The sequence below is a fragment of the Martes martes genome (assembly GCF_963455335.1).
Source record: "Martes martes genome assembly, chromosome: 10".
NCBI lineage: Eukaryota > Metazoa > Chordata > Mammalia > Carnivora > Mustelidae > Martes > Martes martes.
Window position 1 is genome coordinate 32859636 of NC_137898.1, and position 22964 is coordinate 32882599.

The 22964-nt window shown below is 42.7% G+C and overlaps 1 protein-coding gene across 3 annotated transcripts in view; it reads left to right on the forward strand.

The window, feature by feature from the left end:
- MPPED2 (metallophosphoesterase domain containing 2) overlaps nt 1-22964 on the forward strand; it is a 172595-nt gene that overhangs the window by 72877 nt on the left and 76754 nt on the right. For 2 of the 3 annotated variants that reach the window (XM_080815690.1, XM_080815692.1), the window contains one exon: nt 12191-12416. In XM_080815690.1, coding sequence (XP_080671816.1) covers nt 12191-12416 — 226 coding nt within the window. Of the gene's footprint in view, nt 1-3925; nt 4024-12190; nt 12417-22964 lie in introns of all 3 variants that reach the window. The other variant, XM_080815691.1, reaches the window with a different exon arrangement.

Consider the following 22964-nt stretch of genomic DNA (forward strand, 5'->3'; position numbering starts at 1 on the left):
TATTTATTTGTCAGAGAGAGCAAAGCAGGGGGAGCAGCCGGTGGAGGGAGAAGCAGGCTCTCCACTGAGCAGGGAGCCCGATGTGAGACTTGATCCCACGACCCTGGGATCATGACCTGAGCCAAAGGCAGATGCTTAACTGAGCAACCTAGGTGTCCCTATTTTTTCTTCTTATAAGGAGAACATTCAGATCAGATTAAGGCCCATCCTTATGGCCTCATTTCAATTTTTTCACCATTTTAAAGGCCCTGTCTTCAAATACAGTCATATGCTTGAGGTGCTAAGAGTGAGGGTTTCATCATATGGATTTTGAGGGGGGTATAGTTCAGCTCATAAAAGATGCAAACCTAAAGGGAAGGTTAATCCACACCTTGTCAGAGGGCTTGGGTGTGTATGGTATGGGGAGAAAAGTGGACATGTACTTTAAATGGAAAATTTAAGGCTCAAGCAGTATGTATTCACCTGATTTCAAATGTTCAGAACATTTGACCACCTCTGCTCTTTTCTCGTTTTATTGTCTTGCTGGGAACAGTGTTCAGCAGATAAGTATGCTCTCCAACTGTGCCGTGATTACCTGGACTCCTTAACATATTTAATTGAATTATTTAAGGAGAGCTGTAAAGAACACCATATGCCAAAGCACACTATGAGAAAACACGGACTTAAGGAGACCTATATGAATTTGTCTTGAACTGTAGATTTAAGACGTTGAGGGCTAGAGCTCTGGAAACTAGAAAATTATGATATCTCACTTCACTTGGATTGCTGTAACAAAGTACTACAGACTGGGTGGCTTATACATAACAGAAATTTATTTCTCACAGTTTGGAAGGCTGAAAAGTCTAAGCTTAGGAAACCAGCACAGTTGAGTTCTGGTGAGAGCCTCCTTCCTGGTTCACAGATAGTGCCCTCCTGCTGTGTCTTCACGTGGCAGAAGGGGCTAGAGAGTTCTGGAGGGTCTCATTTATGAGGGCACTAATCCCTTTCATGGGGGCTTCACCCTCATGACCAGTCACCTGGTCCCACTTCCAAACACTGTCACATTGGGGATTAGGATTTCATCGTATGAATTTGGGAGGGACATAAACATTCAGACGATGACATATGGGAAAGGAATAAAAATGGGAAAGGAATAAAAATGGGAAAGGAACCTCCAACTCCACATCCTGGAACCTTGGACCCCAAGGGCCATAAGAGACTTTCCAAAAATGGTTTCTTCTTAAGGAATTCTGCCACTTTGTACTGCTTTACCCCAGAGGGGAGGCTTGTGGCATGAGGCTGCTAAACTGTTCCAAAGGAAAGAGAGCAGAGATTTTTGGAGCTGTTGTTTCAACAAAACCAAAACGTATCACTGGGAGACTTCATGATTTCATAACCCCTGGGAAGTCTACTTTGTAGAGAATTTTGCCAATTGAAGGGTGGCGGGGTGGGGGCAGAAACGGAAGAAGAAATTACCGTGGTCTCTATTTCTTCCATCTCATCGCTGTTGCTCTTGATCAAAATAACCTTCCCTGAGAGATTTCTTTTAAAATTTTGTCCTCGAAATGCTTCATTAAAACTTGGAATTACAAAATGGGAAAAGTCAATTTTATTGGATCCTAAATTTTGCTTTGTGCAGCATCCTGTCCAGATTACAAATTATTAAAATTGACATAGGATGTGTGTGTAAGGTAATATCCCCTTTCGTGGGCTCTTCTCTAAATTTCAAGATATTCTGTAGAGTGGATTAGATTATCCAGTGAGTAGGGACTCTGAAAAGAAAATAGAATTGTGTATTGATGCCTTCAGAAATATTATTTGATGGCAATAAAATATTCTCTGAAATTCCCTTCAGAGGGGAGAAAATGGAGTTTGTTTGCAGTAATTGCATTTTCTAGCATTTGGTCTCATACTTTCCAATATAAGCCAATTGGAACCTGTGATTTGGTTTTGCTTATTGGCAAAAGTACCATGTAAATTGATCTGTGATGCATTTAAAGAAGATGCTTTTGAAAGTTTGGAAATTGAGATGGCTTTCTCTTATTAGATTTCGAGAGTATTAGGGTTCATTTCTATATTTTAGTCTAATGTAATATTAGCCAAATATGTTCTTTTTCAATTTAGTTTTAATCAAGTTCTAGAAGACCATTTTCATCTAGCCCCAGTGGCGCTGTTAAGGCAGAGATTTTATTTCCACTGTCAACCCTCTGCTCTGGCTTCTGTGGACCAGCCCCCTGGAATCCCTGCTCACTGAAATCCTGCATGCATCTGCCCAAATATTATTTTAGCAGGCAAAAATAAGAGTACTTATTAGAAAAAAGAGTTTTTTTTTTTTTACTATTTGAGGAGTTTAGGTGGAGAGGGAATCTAAAATACTCTGAAAGTGTTCTTTCTTTTAAAGAATATGGTCGTTATGCCGGTATTATTTTTATTTAATTTGATTTTCACCATATTTAATGTCTGAAAATGTAAACATAGGATTTGCATTTGTTCTTCTAATTATTCAGTAGAATAATTGCCACTTGTTTTGTAAGTAATGCTGGAAGGAGTGCCTTTTCTCAGTTGCTTTTTAAAAGCTTTGTGGGGGAAAAGATAACATTATTCTTCAGCTCACCATGGATTTTGTCAGTCAACACTGCCAGTTTACTAAAGACATTTATGGAATACTCTTTAAGGTGGTAAGAAGTTGGACATGGGCCCCTTATCCTAAATCAGGTTACAGTGGACAACAGAAGACAGGGTAAAAGTGATGATGATAATTATTGTTGATGTGTCAGGTTCATAGTAGATCCTTTCCTGATCTCACTCCGTCTGCACATCCTCTCTGGCACGTAGGTTGTACAATTATCCTCATTTTTTCTGATGAGTAATATGGAGGTGAACGAGCATGTTTTAAGTTTGAGTTTCAGAGATAATAAGTGATGGAACCAGGAACTTGGTCCCAAGTCAGTCTGACTCCATCGTGCCGTATATCCCCACATCCGGTACGTTTGAGTGATAGAAACATGCACCCAGCTGTTTGAGTGAAGATTGACAGCGTCTTGAGCAGTTCTTGTGGTGAATTCTTCTGGTGACTATCCAGTGGGACCCTGATTTGGATCTTGTTTTCTGAAGCTTGGGGAAGTAGATGAAAGGGTCTTTAAGGAGATACTCTGAGCGCTCAGATAGAATTTGTTGTGTTGGGAATAAATCTTTCTCAACAAGCCAAGGCCTGTATTCGTCAGGGAGAGGTTGGACAGAGTACAATGTAGAAGCTACCTGTGGGTCCGGTTGTCCAGCCGGATGGAAATACTCAAGTGTCGTTGGAGCTGGATCTCAGTGGACAGTTCCCTGCCCCATCTTCATACGCAGAACGTGCCGTGTTGGTCTGGGTGGCAACTTAGAGATACTCAGTTGGGAAACAAAGACGATATTGTCATTCGTTAATATTGCCATTTGTTTTTACTGCCTTGTAGTTGTCTTTTAACACGTATGAGTGTGAATGAGTGTGTGTGCCTGAATGTTTAAATCACAGAAAGTTATGTTGGATTAAAGTTACAATTGAGACAGGAAATGCGTGTAGATCAAACAATCAAATCTTTGAGCTGTTTTTATGTCTTTAGTCACTATGGGTGCCAACCGCCTGCTCCCTTGCGGTTTATACTTCTCAGTGCCGAATACCGGTGACCGTTGAGGTCCAGAAGGGGTCTGCTTTCCTGGGTGGGGGATGGGCTCTTGTCTCCTTTGTATGGATTACGGTTTACCGCGTCTTCTGGTACCTTGGGATTCTTTGCATGGAGGAGGCTGAAGAAGAGGAGGGAGCGTGTCAGCTGTGGCTTCTTAGGCTAGCCCTCATTCCTGCAATTGGACCACTGGGCTTTCCCTCAGCATTCCTTACACTCTCCTGGGTTTCCGGCTCAGCCCTGACGTTATTGTAATATAGTTTTCTGTGTTTAATATTTCTTAGACTTGGTTTCCCATTGCAAGCATGGAAGAAACCCTAATGCATGAGTTTCAGAGGAGAAGGTAGCAGTCTGAACCTGCTGTGTGGCTCCGTCAGCAAGTGTGAGTATTAACGTTAGAGCTGTCAGGACTTGTGAAAATTAATGGAGCCTGACGGGGGACAGACTGAGGTCAGAGACGGAGCTTGCCCTGATTGAATGTTTCTGGTGGCTTTGCGGCCCAGGCAAGTGAGTGTAAACCGTGGAGCCGAGAGGGATTGCCGGAGGTCCGTTCATTCATTTAACAAGTAGGCAGTGGGCACCGACTGAATGCCACGCATTTTTCTAGATGCTGGGAGAACAGGGGGGAAACGTGGGCTCTGCCCGCTTATAGCTGACCGTCTTCTCCCTGCCTCCAGGCTCAACTCAGCCCTGCTCCGCTACCAGCCCCTGGTAATCCAGGCAAGGAATGTCGATGACACCTCTCCTTAGTCCATCCCAGAACCTCATGGTTCTCTCATCCTCCTAGCCACTGGGATTATATTTGTTCCTTTCATCCTCCTGCAAAATTTTCTGCTTGAACAGTTTTCAAGCCCAAGTTACTCTAAGTTCTCAGTGGAATAGAGATTTCAAGAGTTGGACATTTTCCCTCTCTGCTGGAGTCATGATATTAAAAATACAATAATAATTTTAAACAGAAAAAAAAATTGCTGCCTTTTATCCACCTTGGGGGTATAACAAGGTCCTTTTATAACACTGGCATTAAGGAGCAGTGTTTTAAAACAGGCCCCTGGCACTGCCCCCCCACCGCAGGCTGAAGATTTCAGAAAAGTGATTGAATTGTAATGTGTCTCTTTTGTTTAGAAGCAGTCCCATGATAATAGGTCTGGCTATATATCTGTTTTATTCTTTTTTAATTTTACAAATTAGTGTTTTTTCTAGCATACTGCCAAGGGGAAGTAGGCCTGAAGCTTTGCCTTGTGAGTTTGATTTTCCTGGATATCTGGAAACTATAGCATTTCTCCTCTTGTCTCGTCATCTCTGTGTTTTCTTCTTGCTGCACAGTAAACTTTGTTGAATATGAACGTTATGCCACACACTTTTCGTCTTTCTGTATTTTCCAAGTCTATAATTGAAGGGTGTAGAGGGGAGTGGGCATAGAGATTGGAGATCTTGAAATTTGTCACCTTTCGATACCTAGGTTTTCTTTTACCCACAAAACCTGGCAAGCCATGTTTGCTTTGGGATGCTCTCAGAGTTCTTCACAAAGAACAACTATTGTACTCGGGATTTTTTTTTTTTAAATTTCCCCCAGTTTTAGCAGAAATTAGGCGACAGCAGCCAGTTAATCTTGCTTCTCAGATCCTTGATTTTAAAAAAATGGGGTATAGGGAAGGCAGTATTTGGCATTAGCCAAACCTATGGCCATTTTGGCTACCCCTGTTTCCCATGCTCACCGTTCATGAGGAATGGAGAATATGGGGCAGGGGTCATCTTCTCGCAGGTGGTGGGCAGATTCCCAAGAAAAGTGACTGCTCTGAAATTGACTTTGGATTTTGAATTTTCCAGAGGAACACATTTTATAGTGATTCGTGGCAGAAAAATAGGTGACATTTGTATGATACTTAATTTTGAGGGACATTAACTTTTATTTTGGGGGGGGGGGCAAGCTGGCAAGGAATCTTGTTTGGCCAGAGCAGTGTTTATATATGTTTGTTTTTAAATGGTGATGCACACGTGTGCTGGTCCTCACAACCTCTGTTATTTCCACCTAGTCCAGTTCACATTTTTGCTTTATGTCTTTGGTCCCTGTAGGCATTTGGGTTTACTATCTTGGACTACTTTTCCCCTGTCAAAGTCTCATATTAGTTCTTACAACATAGCCAACATGTTTTCAAATTCTGGGACCTCGCATAAAGTTGGGCACAGGAGCTTTTTTCCTTCTCCTTCTCAAGGCCATGACTTTCCCTTCCTTGGGTAGGCTCCCAAATTCTTCTGAGAGCAGATGGGTAAGAAATTACACCCACAGCTGCAGTAGCATTTGGGGAGTGCCTTAACTGAGCCAGGATGTGTGTTGTCATAGTATGGAGCTGAAACTGCTTCATGACCGCTGCAGGAGAAATCCATCTTGTAGCCAGTTCTGTTTCTTGACCCGGACAGGAAAGGCTGCCGTTGCCTAGAGCTAGGGAAAAGGATCGCCGTAGATGGACGAAGGGTGTGAGGAGGACTCATGTAAGAGGTAGGTCTTAAACCAAACTTCATAAGACTCTTAAAAATTTGGGATCACCTGAAAGAAAACTAGTGCGGGAAGCGGAAGAGCTCATCTTGTCCCACTTGGGCCTCCAGTGTGGCCCGTGATTTAGCTTATTAGCAAATGGCAGCACCTCTGTGGCACACTGTTTCTTCATCAGGAAAATGGAATTGGATAAACCAGTGGTTTTTCTGCTGAATATTTTTAAGCCAGGGCTAAGTCTTCACAGGGAATCTTTCCCCAAATCATAAAGGAAAGGAAAGCAGTGTGGCTGTGGTGAACGAGGGAACAGGTCTCTCGCCTCTGCCCTTGTCTCTTCCCTCGCGATGCTCTGCTCCCGCCCTCAGAGGTTCACGGATCACACTTTCCAATCACCAGAGGCGGCTGTCTCTGAAGAGCCTGCTGGAGTCATGTGCTGTTATTCGTGGGAGCCGCTTTAAGTCACACACTCAATGTCCAGAGTTTGGTAAGGAAGGGAGGCTGACCTTGATCCAGTTCACTGTGTGTCTGCTTTAAAGTTGTTGTGGCTTTATCAGACATGTGCATATCTGAAGATCTTAAACTTTTCTAGACATTCTATTCCTCTCTATATTCTTATATACTCTTCTGTGAGTATATAGAGATCGTGTTTAGTATCTGATTCTAGGAAGTTATGAGGGATCTTCCAGGTGAGTAGTCCCTCTGGAGAGATGTGATCGATCATGGTTTATACTATTCATTTGTGAATGAGAGGCTGATGCTGGCACATTTTTTGGCAGTCGGTAAATACTAGAAGTGATGGGTAACTGGATAACAGAAGGAGGAAAAAAGTGATGTGTTCAGGAGACACACTTTGCAAGGTTAGAATCATCTTGTAATCAGTGTGCAGGTTGAAGGCCTCATAGGCCCACCCACCATGCCCTCTAGATCCATATGCCTTCATGACTCTAATAATACTTTTGTTAACTTGAAGGACGCATTAGACCACGCCAGTTTCTTCCTCTGGAAAATCGAAGTTCTCTTTTCCATCACAGATGTTTTTCCTTGGGAGTAGTGACCTTGTGCCACTGTGAGCAGGGAGTGATCCAATTTGTGGATCACCGAATATTTTCTTAGATGGCACCTGGGAAGGGTAATCATTGTAACAACCATTATGTCACAGCTAATATCTGTTGAATCATCATGAAGTGTTACAAAATGCAAGTTCTTTACATGTAGCATCTTATTTAATGTGTACCAAACCTTGGTGGGGGGTGGTATTATTTTCCCCCATTTAGATTAAGGAAAAGGCCAGTTAAAAAATGGTTTGTTAGAGATTTTTTTTGGCTAGACTGAATTTGGGAGCAGAATGGGACACTTCAGAACGCTTAAATTGGGTAAATTCTGAGTAAACCTGTGTCTCTGGAGGACAGTGTGACAACGGTTAAACTTTGTCATATCCCAAGATGACAAGCTCAGTTCCCGTAATTCTCCTAAGAAAGCGCCTGGCAAATCTTGCAGAAGTTCGTCCATTCTTCCACTTATTCAGTGAATAGTAATCGTGTGCCTGCCATTTGGAAGGGATGGAACTGGGTACTGTGGGTCAAATATGAAGCCACAAGCCATGATCTGTACCTTCAGGGACTTCACAGTCTAGGGGGAGGCAAGTCACACGCAAAAAGCAAAATTAAGAAAAATGAGTAAAACAATAATTAACATGCACTGATTGTTTAGTCCATACCATGCATGTGCTTTGGAAATTTTATCTCCTTTTTTCTTGAGCACAGGCTATGAGGCGGGTGCAGTTGTTGTCCTCCTTTTGCTAGCACACTTGAGAGAACATAAGGACTCTGACCAAGGTCATGCAGCCAATGTGTGGTGAAGCCTGCAGCAGAGTTCCTGCTCTTAACCTTACGCTGCCTCCATCGTTTAAATTGTAATAGTTTAAAATTGAATCACGGAGAATAGAAGGGTGAGATGTACTGTAAGAAAATATTAACTAATATCCATAGAAGTAAAGATGAAGAGGGAGAATGTAATGAGTCAACTGAGAATGAGACAAGAGGCAAAGGGGGCTGAGGAAGAAGAGAAGGAAAGGAAACGTGACAGAGGGAGGAGGTGATGCTGGGAGTGCAGCATCCAATGTCAAGGGGATAGAGACTTTGAGGGACAGGGATGTCACTGCAGCATGATCCCTGGAGATGTGAAGAGAGAAAAGATCTGTGCTTTGGCTATTAGGAAGTTATTATTGACAGTCTGGGAGAGCTTTGGGAAGAGAATAGAAACACAAGCCAGATTGCATGGGGTAAGTTCTGAGTAACCACGTGTCTTTTAGTTGCTAATTCTGATAATAGAGGGGACGGTCAGGCAACACAAATGTGGTAAGTGGGCCAGGTGTGAGAAGTCGTAGGGAGTGGAAAGGTCTGTGGCCGATATTGGATAGTCGGTAGTGACTGGTCTTCTGATTTTCCAAAAGGAGCTAGAAAATCAGAATTTTTTGCATGACATCGCCTGATTTCTAAATGTTCAATTTAAAAACAACACAAAACACAAAACAGCATTGAGGGCCAACTATAATACATCTGTGGGCTGTATTTGGCCTACCAGCTGCGAGCTTCTGGAATCCTCTTTCCAAAAGTTTAGATGTGAAATGAAGAAGCATCTGAAAAATAAGCATGGTTGAGGATTGTATGTGAGAGGTGTGGGTGTTTGTGCGTGTGTGTGTGTGTGTGTGCATGCACACACATGTCAATGGCTGCTTGTTTTTGTTTTCTTGGGTTTGGTAAACAAAACTCCCTAAGAAGGAGGATTAAATATAGAGAGAGAGACCCAAAATATCAAAGATAGATGTCTGGAAAATTTAAGTGCCAGTGAGAGTGGGAAGAATGATATCAAGAGGCCATGAGCAGACAGGCTAATTTCCCACATCTCATTCATTTCCTTGCTGTAGTCATCACTTTGCTGTACTTGTGAATTATCTGCATTATGATTTGCTCAATAGTTTTCTTTAGATCATCTCTTATTTTATATGGAAAAATAGAAAAATGAAAGTAGCGATGAAAAACAGAAACAAAAAATGAAGCCATATATCATATTTGTACTGCCATATTGTATTTTTCCAAATATGCATTTTTAAAACTTACAGAACTATTTGACAGTTTGTCAAAAGTTTATCTCCATTCCACTTAAAATAATCTTGTTAATTGCTAGTAGAACATATAGCATGTCTTGGGAAAGATGGAATGCTTAGTTAGAGTTCTTTAGGTCATTCAAAGCAAGAATTTTTCCATGTTAGAATAACTGTATATAGCCTCGGTTTTTTTATTCAGGCAGGTCAACTTCAGTGGCCTGATCTGAATAAAATGGTTCAAGGCAGGCACCTCTTTGTCTAACAATTTTTAAATGATGCTATTTGAATACCAAGAAGTTTGGAGCTTGACTGCAGAGCCTTCTGAATTAATCTAGTCTCGGAAAAAAAAAAGATACCATCAAGTAACAGGAGATTTGTCAGCCTTCCTGCTTTTACTTACATAGGTAACAGAGGGTGGAAGTTGGAAACTACTAGTGGATTCTCAGAAAGAAATGAGTTCGCTGGCAGTGTGTAAATATCATCATTTTTGTGGCTACTTCTTTATGCTGAGTCTCCAAAATTTGATTTAAAAGACATCAAAGAGAGGTCTTCCTGAAGGAGATTTACTCTGTAGCAGTTTCACTTTCTCTTAAAAAAAAAAAAGTTCCACGGAGGAAAATATACTTCCTTTGCCTTCTCAGTCTCACCCGTGCCCTTCCAGAACCAAAACTCTAAAATGGAAAAAGCGAGAAGCCAGGCCTTCTTGCGAGAGCCGTGGCGCAGAAAGAAAGGCTTACAGTGAGTCCATCATCATGAATGATTAAAACGGAACTGGGCAGCTATAGCGTGACTTGTACAAATAGAGTTGCTCAAAGACTCATGCAGGTCCGACCTGCCTTGAAACAGATTACCATCAAGGAAAATGTTTCAGCCCGTTCCGGCTCTGGGGGCACAGGCGACTCTGGGGGTGCAGTATTGGGCCAAAGGGGGTCACAGAGCCATGATGTTAGAGTCAAGGGGCTTCTCACAAATTCCCAGTGTGCGTGGTCGTCACGGATTTGCGGCCCGTTAATACATCTCTCAAATGTATTTTAAATGCGGGGAATTGTGCAAGGTATCATTCTGTCCAAGTAGCTTGCATCATACATCACACTCCTTATTGCCTTATGCTAGTGCGCATTATAAACTTGCAAAAACATACATTTGAGAGAGGCTCCCTGTTTTTCGTGAGCGCTTCAGCACAGCCGTACACAGAACTGAGGCCAAAGGCATGTCCCACAGATTGTGCGCTAGTAGTCAGTCTATCCAGGGACGCTGGGCCGCAGTGTTTGCAGTGGCTGCTTTCTGCGGTGTTATTTTCTGACTGCTTTCATTTCTCTCTTTAGCCTCCCTGTGAAACTGTGCGCTATATATGCAATTTCATTACTGATAGAAACCTAAAAATTGAAAGCTAAAGAAAATAGCATTACAAAGCATACTCTGGTGATCGTAAAAATCATTTCAGGGGCACCTGGGTGGCTCATTTGGTTAAGTACTTGTCCAACTCTTAATTTCGGCTGAGGTCATGATCTCAGGGTTGTGAGATCAAGCCCTGCATTGGGCTCCACGCTGAACACGGAGCTACCAAGATTCTCTACCCCTCTCCCTCTTCCCCCCACTCCCACCGGTGTTTGCTCTCTCTATTAAAAAAAAAAAAAATTCAATGTTAGCAAACATGTTTGTAGTGCGCTGCTGGGACTGAGAACTTCACAGCATAGTTTTCTGCAGTTTGCATTGCTAAAGTCCAAGTACCTATGGCAAAACTTGCCCCCACCCCCAAAATATAATTTTCCTCCCCACTAAGCTTCATTAATTAAATCATTGACTCTGGCTTGCTGGTAAGGACCAATTCCTACAACAAGTGTATCCAATTTCCTGCTAGTGGTAACTTTCATTCTTCCTGGAATAGCAGGAAACATTAATTTTGCATTGGACCCAGGAGTCTCAGGGAGCTGGAATTATAGGCACCATTGCCCCACCCTTTTCTCCCCTAAAATAAAATGAAATGAAATAAAATGAGCAGCAGCTCTGCAGTGAGGCTTGAGGGATGGGTAATGACAAAGAAGAGAAAAGGGCATTAATTTCAGGATGGGGACAGCTGCCCAGCACTATCTCCCTTTGGAGTTTGGTTCTTATAGCATCACGGTGAGTTATTAATATGTATGATCTGTACTTTATTCAAACATTATAAATCTATGCAGAAGTCTGGTGTTTGGGTTTTCCTTTATAGCTTTCATTCTTCTTCCCAGAATTATCTCATTTTGATCGGGAAACTTTTGCATAAAAAGCACACACCGAGAACTCACATTTCCATACCATAAATATTAAAAGGGGGTTAAGCTTTACAGTTTCTTTTCCCATCCCAATGGGAGGAAAGTTAGCCTTCTAATCAGGGGGCCATTATTAACGTTCTTTTTATTCACAAGCCACAAGGTAAATTTTAACTTACAATATGAAATTGTACTCCGTAGTTCCTTTCATTTATGTACATTGTGGCATGCTCGGCTGTGCCATGTCTTTTGTATGATATACTACAAATGTACTTTTGAAGGATATCCTACAAATCAAGCAGTCATTTGAGGTGTTAAGAACAGTTGGTTGGCTTATTTTTTTTTGAGGACGAAACCAAGTCCAGACCTTTTTTAAGGATCGTGATTAAAGTGCTTTTCACTGGATAATTATAAAGTGTGATTCATCACAGTGAATCTACAGCCTACAGAAGAGGGAAATGGAACTAGAAAGCTGAATGTCTTCTTAGTAGCTTTTAAGCTTCTTAGCAGCTTCCTCTCTCCTGTTTATTGTCATTTTTGCTAGCATAAAGGCGTAGTCATAAATTTTGGTTCCCATGGAAATATAAAGGAATGTCTGAGCTATTTCATTGGGGTATACTGTCTGCTAATCACACAGTCTCGGCTGTTGTACTTTGTGATGGGAAATGAACGTGCTAATTGGTACTCTTTTTTCTTATTTCAGGAAACCTGCCATATGAATATAAAATAGTGATTGCTGGGAATCATGAACTGACATTTGATAAGGAATTCATGGCAGACCTTGTTAAACAGGACTACTACCGTTTCCCCTCTGTGTCCAAATTGAAACCAGAGGACTTTGACAACGTTCAGTCTCTCCTGACAAACAGTATTTACTTGCAAGACTCGGAGGTAACAGTGAAGGGATTCAGGATATACGGGGCACCTTGGTAAGTGCTCATTGAAACAATCTTCCCCCCCCTTTTTTTTTAGCTCGGCCCTAAGAAATTGTGGTGTAGAGGATAAGGGTGGAAAGAAAGCTTATTGCTGCATTTCGAACACAACACAGATTCTGGAACTGCTGGGAAGAACAGCGCTTGTTGTTTTCACTGTGGTGCCGATTTCCTTAGGCAAGATGAATGGAAGTAGGGCTGTGGTTCGATATGTACATGTTTATGTGACTGGAGCTGCATATGTGTCTGTGGGACACAGAAGGATTTAGGGGAGGGTCACCATGTTACCCTTCACACAGATTCAGCTACTCTGAACATTCTAGGTAACTCTTTTACCTCTCATTTTATACTGAAGTGTTCCTGAAATGTCTGCTTAGATTAGGGTTTCTCAAATCTTGCTTCGCATCAGAATCACCCAACCAATTCTGAAGAAATACACATTTTTGAAGCCATACCTCCCCGGAGACTCTGATTCCCCTTCCCGAGGTAGAGCCCAGCAATTTGTATTTTGAAAGCTCCCCAGATGAGGCTGAGGTACGCTCAGTTTGAACGTTAAAGGTTGAGACTTAGTACAGAGAATTCTAGCCCTGAGCTCTAGAAAACTTGAAACAGATGTGTATTCTTTGGGACCAGACAGGAAGCATTGGACCTTGTCCTTATCATTTGTCAGTTGTGTGCTTTTGAAGACGTTAGTTTACAGAGAATGAGCCTCAGTTTCTGCATCTCTAAGACAATGGAGATAATACCTACTTTAGAGGATTATTACGAGGATTAAATTAAGTGACATGTGTAATGGATGTGGAAGAGTGCCTGGTGGTTTGCATAGGGTAATGATCATTTTCAGGCCTTGGTTCTGCTCCTGAGTATTTATGTGAACTTGAGCAAGTCACTTAGCCTCCAGACCAGTTTCTTCATCTTTAAAATGGGAGTTCTAGACTAGAAGATCAGTATCAGAGGAGCTTTGGATTTTATTAATTAATTAATTAATTTTTTTTGAGAGCTTTGTGTGTATATAGAGCAGAAGGACTAACCTTTACTCACCCAATTGGAGAAGTACCCCAGCCCCGCGCTGGATTTATAGATAAGGCTGGAAGAGGGCAGACGTGAGCATGAATTCAGATTGGCCATCCCACTCGACAGTTTGGTCTATCCTCTGTAGAGTAGAAAGTGGGGGTATTTTCTCAACAACTGATCTTTTTTTCCCCTTGGCTTTACTAGTTGGGATCCAGAAGGTCTGATGCGGGAATACAAGAAGCATACATTTTGTTTTAAAATCAACCCAACAATGACTGTGAACTCTTACTTCAGTACCTACTCTATGCCATGCATTGTTCTAGATCTTTTTATCTTTTATCTCATTTTCCTTAAAATACTTTTAAGAAATGGACACCGTTGTGATTCTGATTTGGCTGGTGAAAAAAAAGCAGGCACAGAAAAATTAAGTGACTGCTCAAGGATCACCCAGACTGAGTTGGTAGCATCCTATCCTGATTTTGAGTTTGACTGTGGGGTATGCGGTATGACTGAGATAGGGGTGGTAGCGGTGTGGTAATTGGGGTTTATAATCTGCGGTGGTGATATCCAGCTGGACTGAAGTACATCAGGGAATGTTTTGTATAAGCAAGAAGGTGGTAAAGGGCAAGAGAACAAAGAGTAGGATTTGGTCCTATCCAAGTGTGAGCTGAAAACATGGTAATGTCCAATGTTGGTATTAGCATTTCTGGGCAAAGGTCTGGAAAGGGAGTTTTCCTCCCTTCTAGCTCCCTTCTTAATGGCTATGCAGTAGTTTAGGAATGACCTCTGATTGGCAGAGAAGCTCTATGTGGAATTAAGATTTTTTTTTAATACCCGAAGATGATTTCTGAAAGATTTTGGAAGGCCGTTCCGGAACAAGCCAGACTTTCAGAAATCTCCGGATTGATAAGTTGCTGAAACGATGATAGCAAGCAAACTTCCTCCATTATCTGAGCAGATTAAAATCTGTATGGGAGAAGGTTTAGCTACGCTGGTTGACAGCTGTGATGAATGGTGGAGTGATTTTTGGATCCAAAGGCAGATCTTGTAGCATCTCAAGAAATAATAAATATATAAAATAAAAGTTTTTTAAAATTTAAAAAAAAACCCACACACCACATAGTAATTCAGATATGTGATGTGATGGGGCATAATCGTTTTTGACGGTGGAAATATGTGATGTGATGGGGCGTAAAGACTTCAGACAATGTTTATGTCTGAGCTGAATTGATGTCATTCAAAAATTGTTTATTTGAATAGGGTGGTTTAATCAAGAAGGTAGGTAGGATGAGTCTTCTGAAATGTTATCCTAAAGTTGTCTTTACACATAATTTGTTGAGATTTTCAGAAAGTTTTAACTGTTTCCTGCCTAGCACTTCCTTACAATAAGGGGGATCTTTAAATGGAATTTGTGTCACCCATACAAATTGTTGTGCTTTGTCTTTGGACTAAGGATACATGTTTTGGAGGTATCAGTAATTTGGATCTCACTGTGAAGATATTTTGTTAAAATTAATAAAATAAGACGAAAACAGAGAAGGAGGCAAACCATAAGAGACTCCTAACTATTGGGAAAAAAACTGAGGGTTGCTGGAGAGGAGGTGGGTGAGCGGATTTGGGGTAATTGGATGATGGACATTAAGGAAGGCACTTGATGTTATGAGCACTGGGTGTTACATGCAACTGACAAATCACTAAATTCTACCCCTGACATGAATAATACAGTATATGTTAACTAAATTGAATTTAAATTAAAAAATTTTGTAAAATATTCCCAAGACTGCTGATAATCTGAACATTGATTTGGGAATGCCTGTGCTTTAGCCTTTCGATGCAGAGAGCTCAGATTTTCCTAGCTCTCCCATTTACTCAGCCCTGGTACCTTGGGCGGGTTTCTGAGCATCTCCCGGTCTCTGTTTTCTCATCTTTAAAGTGGGAGATGGTGGCATTACTTCTTTCCTGTGGTTGCTATGAGGATAAATGAGTTAATGCCTCCACAGCACCCCAAAGACTTCCTGGCCTAGAGTAAGCGTCTAATGCGTGTGAGCTATTACTGATAAGGGGGGCTAGGCTTCCAAATCTGCTTTATACTTTTGCCCATCTTCATTTGAAGACTGTTAGACGAGGAGTCAGGTAGGGTTTGTTGGAGCTTAAGTTCCACTGCTACTGATTGAGCGACATGAGGCCAATCACTGAACTTCTCTTTTTGTGAAATATGGCCAGCAAGGTCTGCCCTAGTATCACTCATCCAGCACTCACTGAAATGGTCACCAAAGCTAAAATTTTCAAAGAGTATCCATATTTGCCGGCATGCTTGATTATTTTAATCTTGTACACTTTGTAACCACTTTCACTTAAGAGTTTGACTGGAAGCAACGTTGGGGGGGATTTATACCAGAGCTATCGCTTTTCTCCCTTCAGAAGTTAGATTTTTCCCCATCCCTGAGACCCACCCATAGGTGAATGTCTGCTCAGTTACCCGTTAGTTATTCCAGCCCCCAAATAATGCAAACCCGTTTGTTTGGTTCCCGGGCTTTTCCAGTGAACTTTGATATTACTAGTGGTCTTAATTTCCAAACATAGATCAAAATAAGATCCTTGATACAAAGGATTTCCATCCTGTCGTGGATTTCTCAGAGGGGATTGCCATCCCACCAGAAAGAGGGCTATAACTCCTGGAGTATTTTAAAAATGTAGATTGTGACTTGCTTTCAGTATTGAAGAGGAGTGTTAGTCTATATTCATTACACTGTTTTAACTTATAGCACAGCTGAAAGTTTTCCAAAGATGAGGGAGAATTAGAGCAATGTCTCTAATTTACAGTTTAGTCAGAATCTGTACCTGGAGAATAACTTAAAACACTTCCAAGGATCCGTGTGTGTTTGCAATAGGAGTGTGCTGGGGTCCTTCTTAGATTCCCAAGGACGAGGTCTAAGGAAACTCGGTGGCCTACCTACACAGAAGAAGACGTAAGTGGGCTGCCCTGTCCCGGAAGAAAGGTGCTCCCTTGGAAGGAGGACAAGAGCTGACCAGATCCAGGCAGCACCCCCAGCTCCGGAGGTCTTATGGCAGGTTCTGTGGTTTCTGTATATATTCCTTCACCATCTTGTTTTTCCAAGTATCTGGAAGAAAGGAATGAAGCCTGGTGTATTCGCATCTTTGGGAGTAACGGTTTAGACACAGCTTTTCTTAACTTCACCTGCTATGTTTTTCTCTCCCTCTTTGGGGGAGAAGGAGACGGTCTTGTGCTGCCAGGCGATTAGGTCTGCCAAGGACTTGGGTCCCACGACAGGAAAGCTTGCGGATTTCTTGTATCCCTTGTGTTGATTTTCTGCCACCACCTTGGTTCCTGATTTCCTGTTTATGATCACTTTGAGTTCTGTCTTTTCCAAAAGCCTAGGGTATGGTTTGAAGGCAGGGACAAAATTTTAATGTTTGTCTGGCCACAAGGTAGGGGGGAGAGGTGGAATTTCTTAAATCAGCTTTGTATTTTTGGTTCCTGGATCTCTAGCCAGCATCTTAGTACAAGCAGATTTCAGGAAACTCATTTGCCGTTTAAAAATCGACCAGCGCCTTTGTGTTTTTGTTTTGTTTGTCTGTTTCAGTTGCTCTTTTGATACTAAGATGAAGATGCTGTGTCGGGGAGGAAAAAAAAAAATCTAGGTACTAATTGATCAGAAGCCAAGCTGCAAAAAGTTTAAAAAAAAAAAAAAAAAAAAAAAAAAGCCGGCAGTGTTCTGACCCCAGCAGAGCAGTCTTATTGTTTGGTGGTGGCTGCACCTTGTTCCCCTCTTGAAACAGAAATGCAGGGCTGGTCTCCCGTGGCTTTTAATGAATATGAGCAGGGCTTTCCGATGTCCAGGAATTTGATCTCTATGCTGACCAAGAGGTCAGGAACAAAGAACACACTTTTTCATGTTAGAGTAGACCCAGGTGTAATTTGTCAGATTTAGTAACTGTGGAGGAAGTGCCTTAACTTCTGTGGCAGGACAATTAGATCGGGCCCCAGACAGTGTTAATTCTAAAATGGCTGCGGGAACAAGAGAAAGCCCATGGAGGTGCTTCTGTAAAGGAAGCGTGAGCAGGATGGTTTTTTCCCCTCCTCCCTGCCCCTCATTGCAGATCCACAAACATGTTGAGTCCATTCATTCCTTCATTTCGATATAATTTTCTCAGCATTTTTAAAAAGTGGGAGTTAGCATTTGTAATTGTGTCTGCACAGAAATAGCTACAAGGTTGCTCACGTTTCCTTGTTCTGATCAGTGCAATAGTACTTTATGTTTACCCTGTCAGAAAAGCTTCAGATGTTTTTATTTCCAATTATAAGTTTTGTAATGCATCATGTATTTTGCTGACAGTCTTCAAGTTCTTGAAATAGCGAACAAATTAACAGCAGATATTGAGTAAGAGGATTAGGAAACCAATTGGCAACTCGTATGATAGAATTCAGATATGGGGATGGGTAGAATGGGCTCATTTATTTTATTTTCACAGTCATACTTTGTAATTAACTTGTGGCAACCAAAAAAAAAAAAAAAAAAAGGAAGAAGAGGAAGAAAGAAACCTCTCCATGTTCAGCAGGGGAAAAGTCCTTTCATGCCAAAGAACAGGACTGGACAAACAATATTGGTTCCTACCACTGTCTCAGGGATTCCAGCTTTTACTCAGAAGGTTTCAGAAAGGTATTGGCACAGAAAAAGGTCTGTGTGTGTGTTAAACAAATATGCACTCCGCTTTTACATGATTCTGTTTAAAGGCCCAGGCTAACATTTCATTTTTCTTGGCACAGGGCCCGTAGACTCTCCCATATGAAACCTATGGGTGTTCTGCCTTTGCTCTAGAGTTACAGGCTCTGTTTACATTTTTGCCTGTTCCAGAATGCAGCTGACTGTTCTTAAAGCCGCATGGGATCAGATTCACTTCTGGTTTAACAACTGCCCTGTTTATTTGAAAAAGGAGAAAGCAAAACCGGTCACTTTGCTTTCTACCTCCCATTCGTACGTAGCTGTATCAGTAAGTACCAGTTCCAAAGCCGCGTCAGGCAGAGCCCGTGCTGTTGGATCCCACGTGTACCTTTCCAACCCGCTCTATCCGAACCCTTCAAGCCTGTCCTGATGCTTTTATCTGACGTGGCGGTGGTAGCTGTGTAGAAGAATGTGAGGGGGGCACAGAAGTGTTTGCGTGCATTCGCATGTGCTTACTATCAGCTATCGGCATGGATTAAATTTTTGCCTGCGTGTTCTGAGCGAGGACCTCAACTAGCAAATGGCAGTAATAAGCTTGCGTTTGCGTGATGACTTCACTCAGAGCCTGTCCCGTGTATTCTCTCAGTTGGGCTTCACAGCAATTCTAAATGATTAAAATCTAAGTTAAAAAAATAATTCTAAACGATTGAAGTAAACATGTATTAATAGCAATGATTAATAATAGCCAGCATTGGGGCGCCTGGGTAGCTCAGTGGGTTGAGCCTCTGCGTTCGGCTCAGGTCATGGTCTCAGAGTCCTGGGATCGAGCCCCGCATCGGGCTCTCTGCTCAGCAGGGAGCCTGCTTCCTCCTCTCTCTCTGCCTGCCTCTCTGCCTACTTGTGATCTCTATCTGTCAAATAAATAAATAAAATCTTTAAAAAAAAATAGCCAACATTTATAAGTGCCCATATTTCAGGTGCTGCTCGGGATGGCCTCCTTTTGACAGAGGAGGCCAAGATAGGGATTTTGACAGAGACGGTGCCCAAAGGGATTAGAGAGAAATAGGACTAGAATCCAGCCTTCCTTATGCTGAGCTCCTTAGACTAGACCAGGATATCCTAGTAACCAGATGTCCTTCTACTCCTTGACCTGAGGCAATTCAGGAAGGGGCCACTTGAGGAGTTAACCTTTTTCCATCTAGTTGCAGAAAGGGCACGCAGAAATCCAGGCTAATACTCTTTAGGAGCTCTCAAGATTCTGGATAAGGTGCTCCTGGGGGAAAATAAGGATATTGACAGGACAGATGAAGGAATGATCCAGTATTTGTTTGCCTGACGAGCTGCAGAGCCTAGGGTTTTCTGTGAAAAATCTGTATCTCAGTGTGTCGTGAGACGTGGATCCCCTCCTTCTGGTCCTTCTGCTCCCTAGAAACGGCTCACGATTCCTTTGCACACTATCAGCCTGGAGTAAGTATTGGGTGCCTGTGGCTTTTTCCCTCTGTAGCACCAGGTATCGGCTGAGAAAGACTTCAGCCCCGGGCATATGCACCAAGAAGGGAGTGCTGGCAGTGTGCGCCGGCTGCAGTCAGGCCTGCCTGGCTTGGGCCCACACACCGTGCTCCAGGGAGCATGCCCCAGCCCTTACAACTGAGACCCGGCCGGCCAGCCGGCTGCTGGCTCTTTTTTCATTTTCTCATGTTACACCAACTGGCTCCTTTTTAACCCACAGTTTCTGCTGGGCGATGGGAGGCGATGACACAGTGGCTCTAAGCTCCCTGAGGGCAAGGACCCTGTCAGCTTTGTTCTCTGCATCCCTGGGGGGAGCCCAGTGCCTGGCCCATGGTGGGTGCTCTGTCCCTTTCAGCTGAATGAGTGAATGAGGGTGATGGTGGTGGAGTTAGGTCTGTGGCCGACAGACTGAAGATCTACACAGAGGAGTCAGGAGTTGGAGAGGACAGAATATTTCCAGTATGAGATCAAGCATAGCCATGAATCTGCAAGGAGGACTAGAGATGGTAGGGCAAAGTGGAACCAAACAGAGCACTAAACTATGTTTGTGAGCTTTGTTCATATTAGATCCATCCTGAACATGCGTAAATACAGAGAGCCTAACATCTCTCCAGGTGAGCGTGCTTTAATAAAAAGGGGAGGAATGGGAGTAGTTGGACAAACCTCACCTTGAAGGCAGTGGGAATTTTCAAAGGAAGACTCCAGCAGTATTTTTAGGTTCTTTCTTGTCATTTCTTTACTTCAGATGCCTTTTCCCCAGGCTAGGAGCAACTATAGAAGTTTCTATTAGATTTGAAGACCTTTTCTTCAAGCCGCAGCAAAAGTAGTCAGTGTCAAGTGTGAGTTTGGTAGGAAGCTAGACCAGCTGGGCACTCGGAACGTTCTTTGGACGTTAGGAATCAGTTATCAGACATGTGGTGTTCTCTCTCTTTTCTTAATGGTCAAATTCCCAGTGGTTGAATTTTTCAAGATGAATGAAAGTCATGTGGATTCTGTGCCATTTATTTTCAAGCTCTTTGACCAACCTGGATTTCTGAGTTTATACTCTGAACCGTAAGTGTAGTGTGAATTTCTCCGGGTATCACCAGACCGTGAGTGCGCTGGGGTCCAGTTGACAGGCTTGACCCAAATTTGCCTGGTTCCAGTCACTGCTGCTGCCCTGCCTCCCACCACGTGCTTCTGCCCTAGAGAGCCCATGTGTTCACCAGTAAGTTCCAGTAACTCCCCAGGCTCATTTAATCCTCCCGATGAGCAATGGTGAAGGTGAAATGGACCCTGGAGCACACATGTTGGCCGTTGCCGCTGCCACTGAGTGGCTCCCTTTTGGCCCAGCACCACATCTGCATAGCTTTCCTCCCTTTCCACGATGAGTCTGCAGGCTGCCAAAGTCGCTTCACAATAGGAGCGTGATAATCAAAGCCATGCTCTGTTCTCTGCTCCATGGGAGAGAGGCCTTCTGCCCTTCTGGGCTGCTCTGTGAGAAGCAGTCAAGACATGATGTCACTCACCTCCCAATGATTCACCTCTAAGCCCGTGGGAGCTTGTTGGGGGACAGGCCAACCCGTGTTGTGCTCAGGGACATCCCTCTGACAGTGAAGGCTTTGTCGAAACTGGACTAAGCTCTTCTTTCTGACTCGCACTCCCCTTAAGCCATCTGTTCCTCGGGTTTAACAAACTTCCAGCAGAATCTCCCCAGTGGGCAGACGTAGCCTGAAAGGTCTAATCCCAGACTGGGCATAGCTTAAACACCTGCAACCCTGTTCTCCCCACTGAAAGGAGGCATGGAGGATAGAGGCTGCCGGCTTTGGCCTTTAGAAACAGCTGGCCCCAGCAAACTTGAGGCTCAGTTTTATTGTTTAGGGCACATTTACTTTGTTAAGCAAGTTATTTCATCTCTCTGAGGCATAGTTTCATCTGTCAATGGGTATGCAGATAGTAATAACTACTATATATTAAGCATCACCCACATCAAGGTAGCTTAAATCACATTGTTTTTAAGTGTTACATCAATCCTACAAAGTAAGTAAGATTACCCCCCATTTGGGAGATGATAAAAACTGGAAGTGAGAGAATTTAACTAACTCACCCAAAGACACACGTTTCCTAAAGTGGCAGAACTGGAAGTCAACCCCAGACAAAGCCTTTGTGTTTTTCACTGCTCCGTGTATTTTTATAGGATTAAAATGTGGTCATGTATGTTAAGTTCTTGGCACTCAGTAAATGCTCAGTAAATATTATTTTCTCCCCTGAAAGGTAACAGTTGTGTAGTTTTAATAATAGTTATTATTTTTGTTTGTTTATTTGGTTGGTTGGTTTTGTGTTTGTTCTGTTTTGTTTTCTTTTCTTGTGCTGGTACCTCAGAGGAGAAGGGGAGAAGTGAGGAGGGACAGAAGAAAGGTGAATAGGAAGCGTAGTCCAGGAAAATGACTCCTCCTGTTTGTGTGTGTAAGAGAGAAAGAGAAGTTTTAAAAGCAAATAGTGCACAGCTTCCTTGCACAGCAAGTTGCTTATGATCTGGGTAAGTGGAAACCATTTAGGAAAGGTGCCCCCCCTTCATGGGCAGCATTTGGTCAAAAGACATGGAAGTGTGAATAGATGTCTGTTACATGAAGGCAGAGGGGGAATTTTTTTTTTTTAAGATTTTTTTTTTTTTAAATTTTTATATGACAGACAGAGGTCACAAGTAGGCAGGAGACAGGCAGAGAGAGAGAGAGGAGGAAGCAGGCTCCCTGCCAAGCAGAGAGGCTGATGCGGGGCTTGATCCCAGGACCCTGGGATCATGACCTGAGCTGAAAGCAGAGGCTTTAACCTACTGAGCCACCCAGGCGCCGGCAGAGGAGGGATTTTTTAAGGTCACTTCCATGAAGTATCCTTTGAAATGTATGAGTAATGCTTGGTAGTGCATTTTCACCCAGGAAAAATAAGGGTAATGTTGGGCAGGGACTATATATCAAATATGGAATGTTCCGTGGGGCTGCTCAAGCAGGAAGCTAGGGGCAAGTGTGAAAGGCTGTGGTTTGCAGAATGTTGCGTGCATTCTGTAAAAGTTGGTGAGATGAGTTACAAATCTGCATTAATCCAGGGGAGGACATAGAAAGACTGTTGCGCATATATTAGAAAAGATCATCTTGGTTAAAGTGTAAATACAGTTACAAAAACCAATAATGTCCAAGGATGAAATTTGTGGCAAAAAAGAAGAAGGCAACCAAAGGAAGCATCTCTCGTATAAAGACAGACTAGAGGAGGTGGTTAGGAGCCAGCCTCCCTTACGTTCTTCCCAAGATGAAATTTCCCAAGGCAGCATCTGAAGGTTCTGGTGATATTATTGGGTAATTTA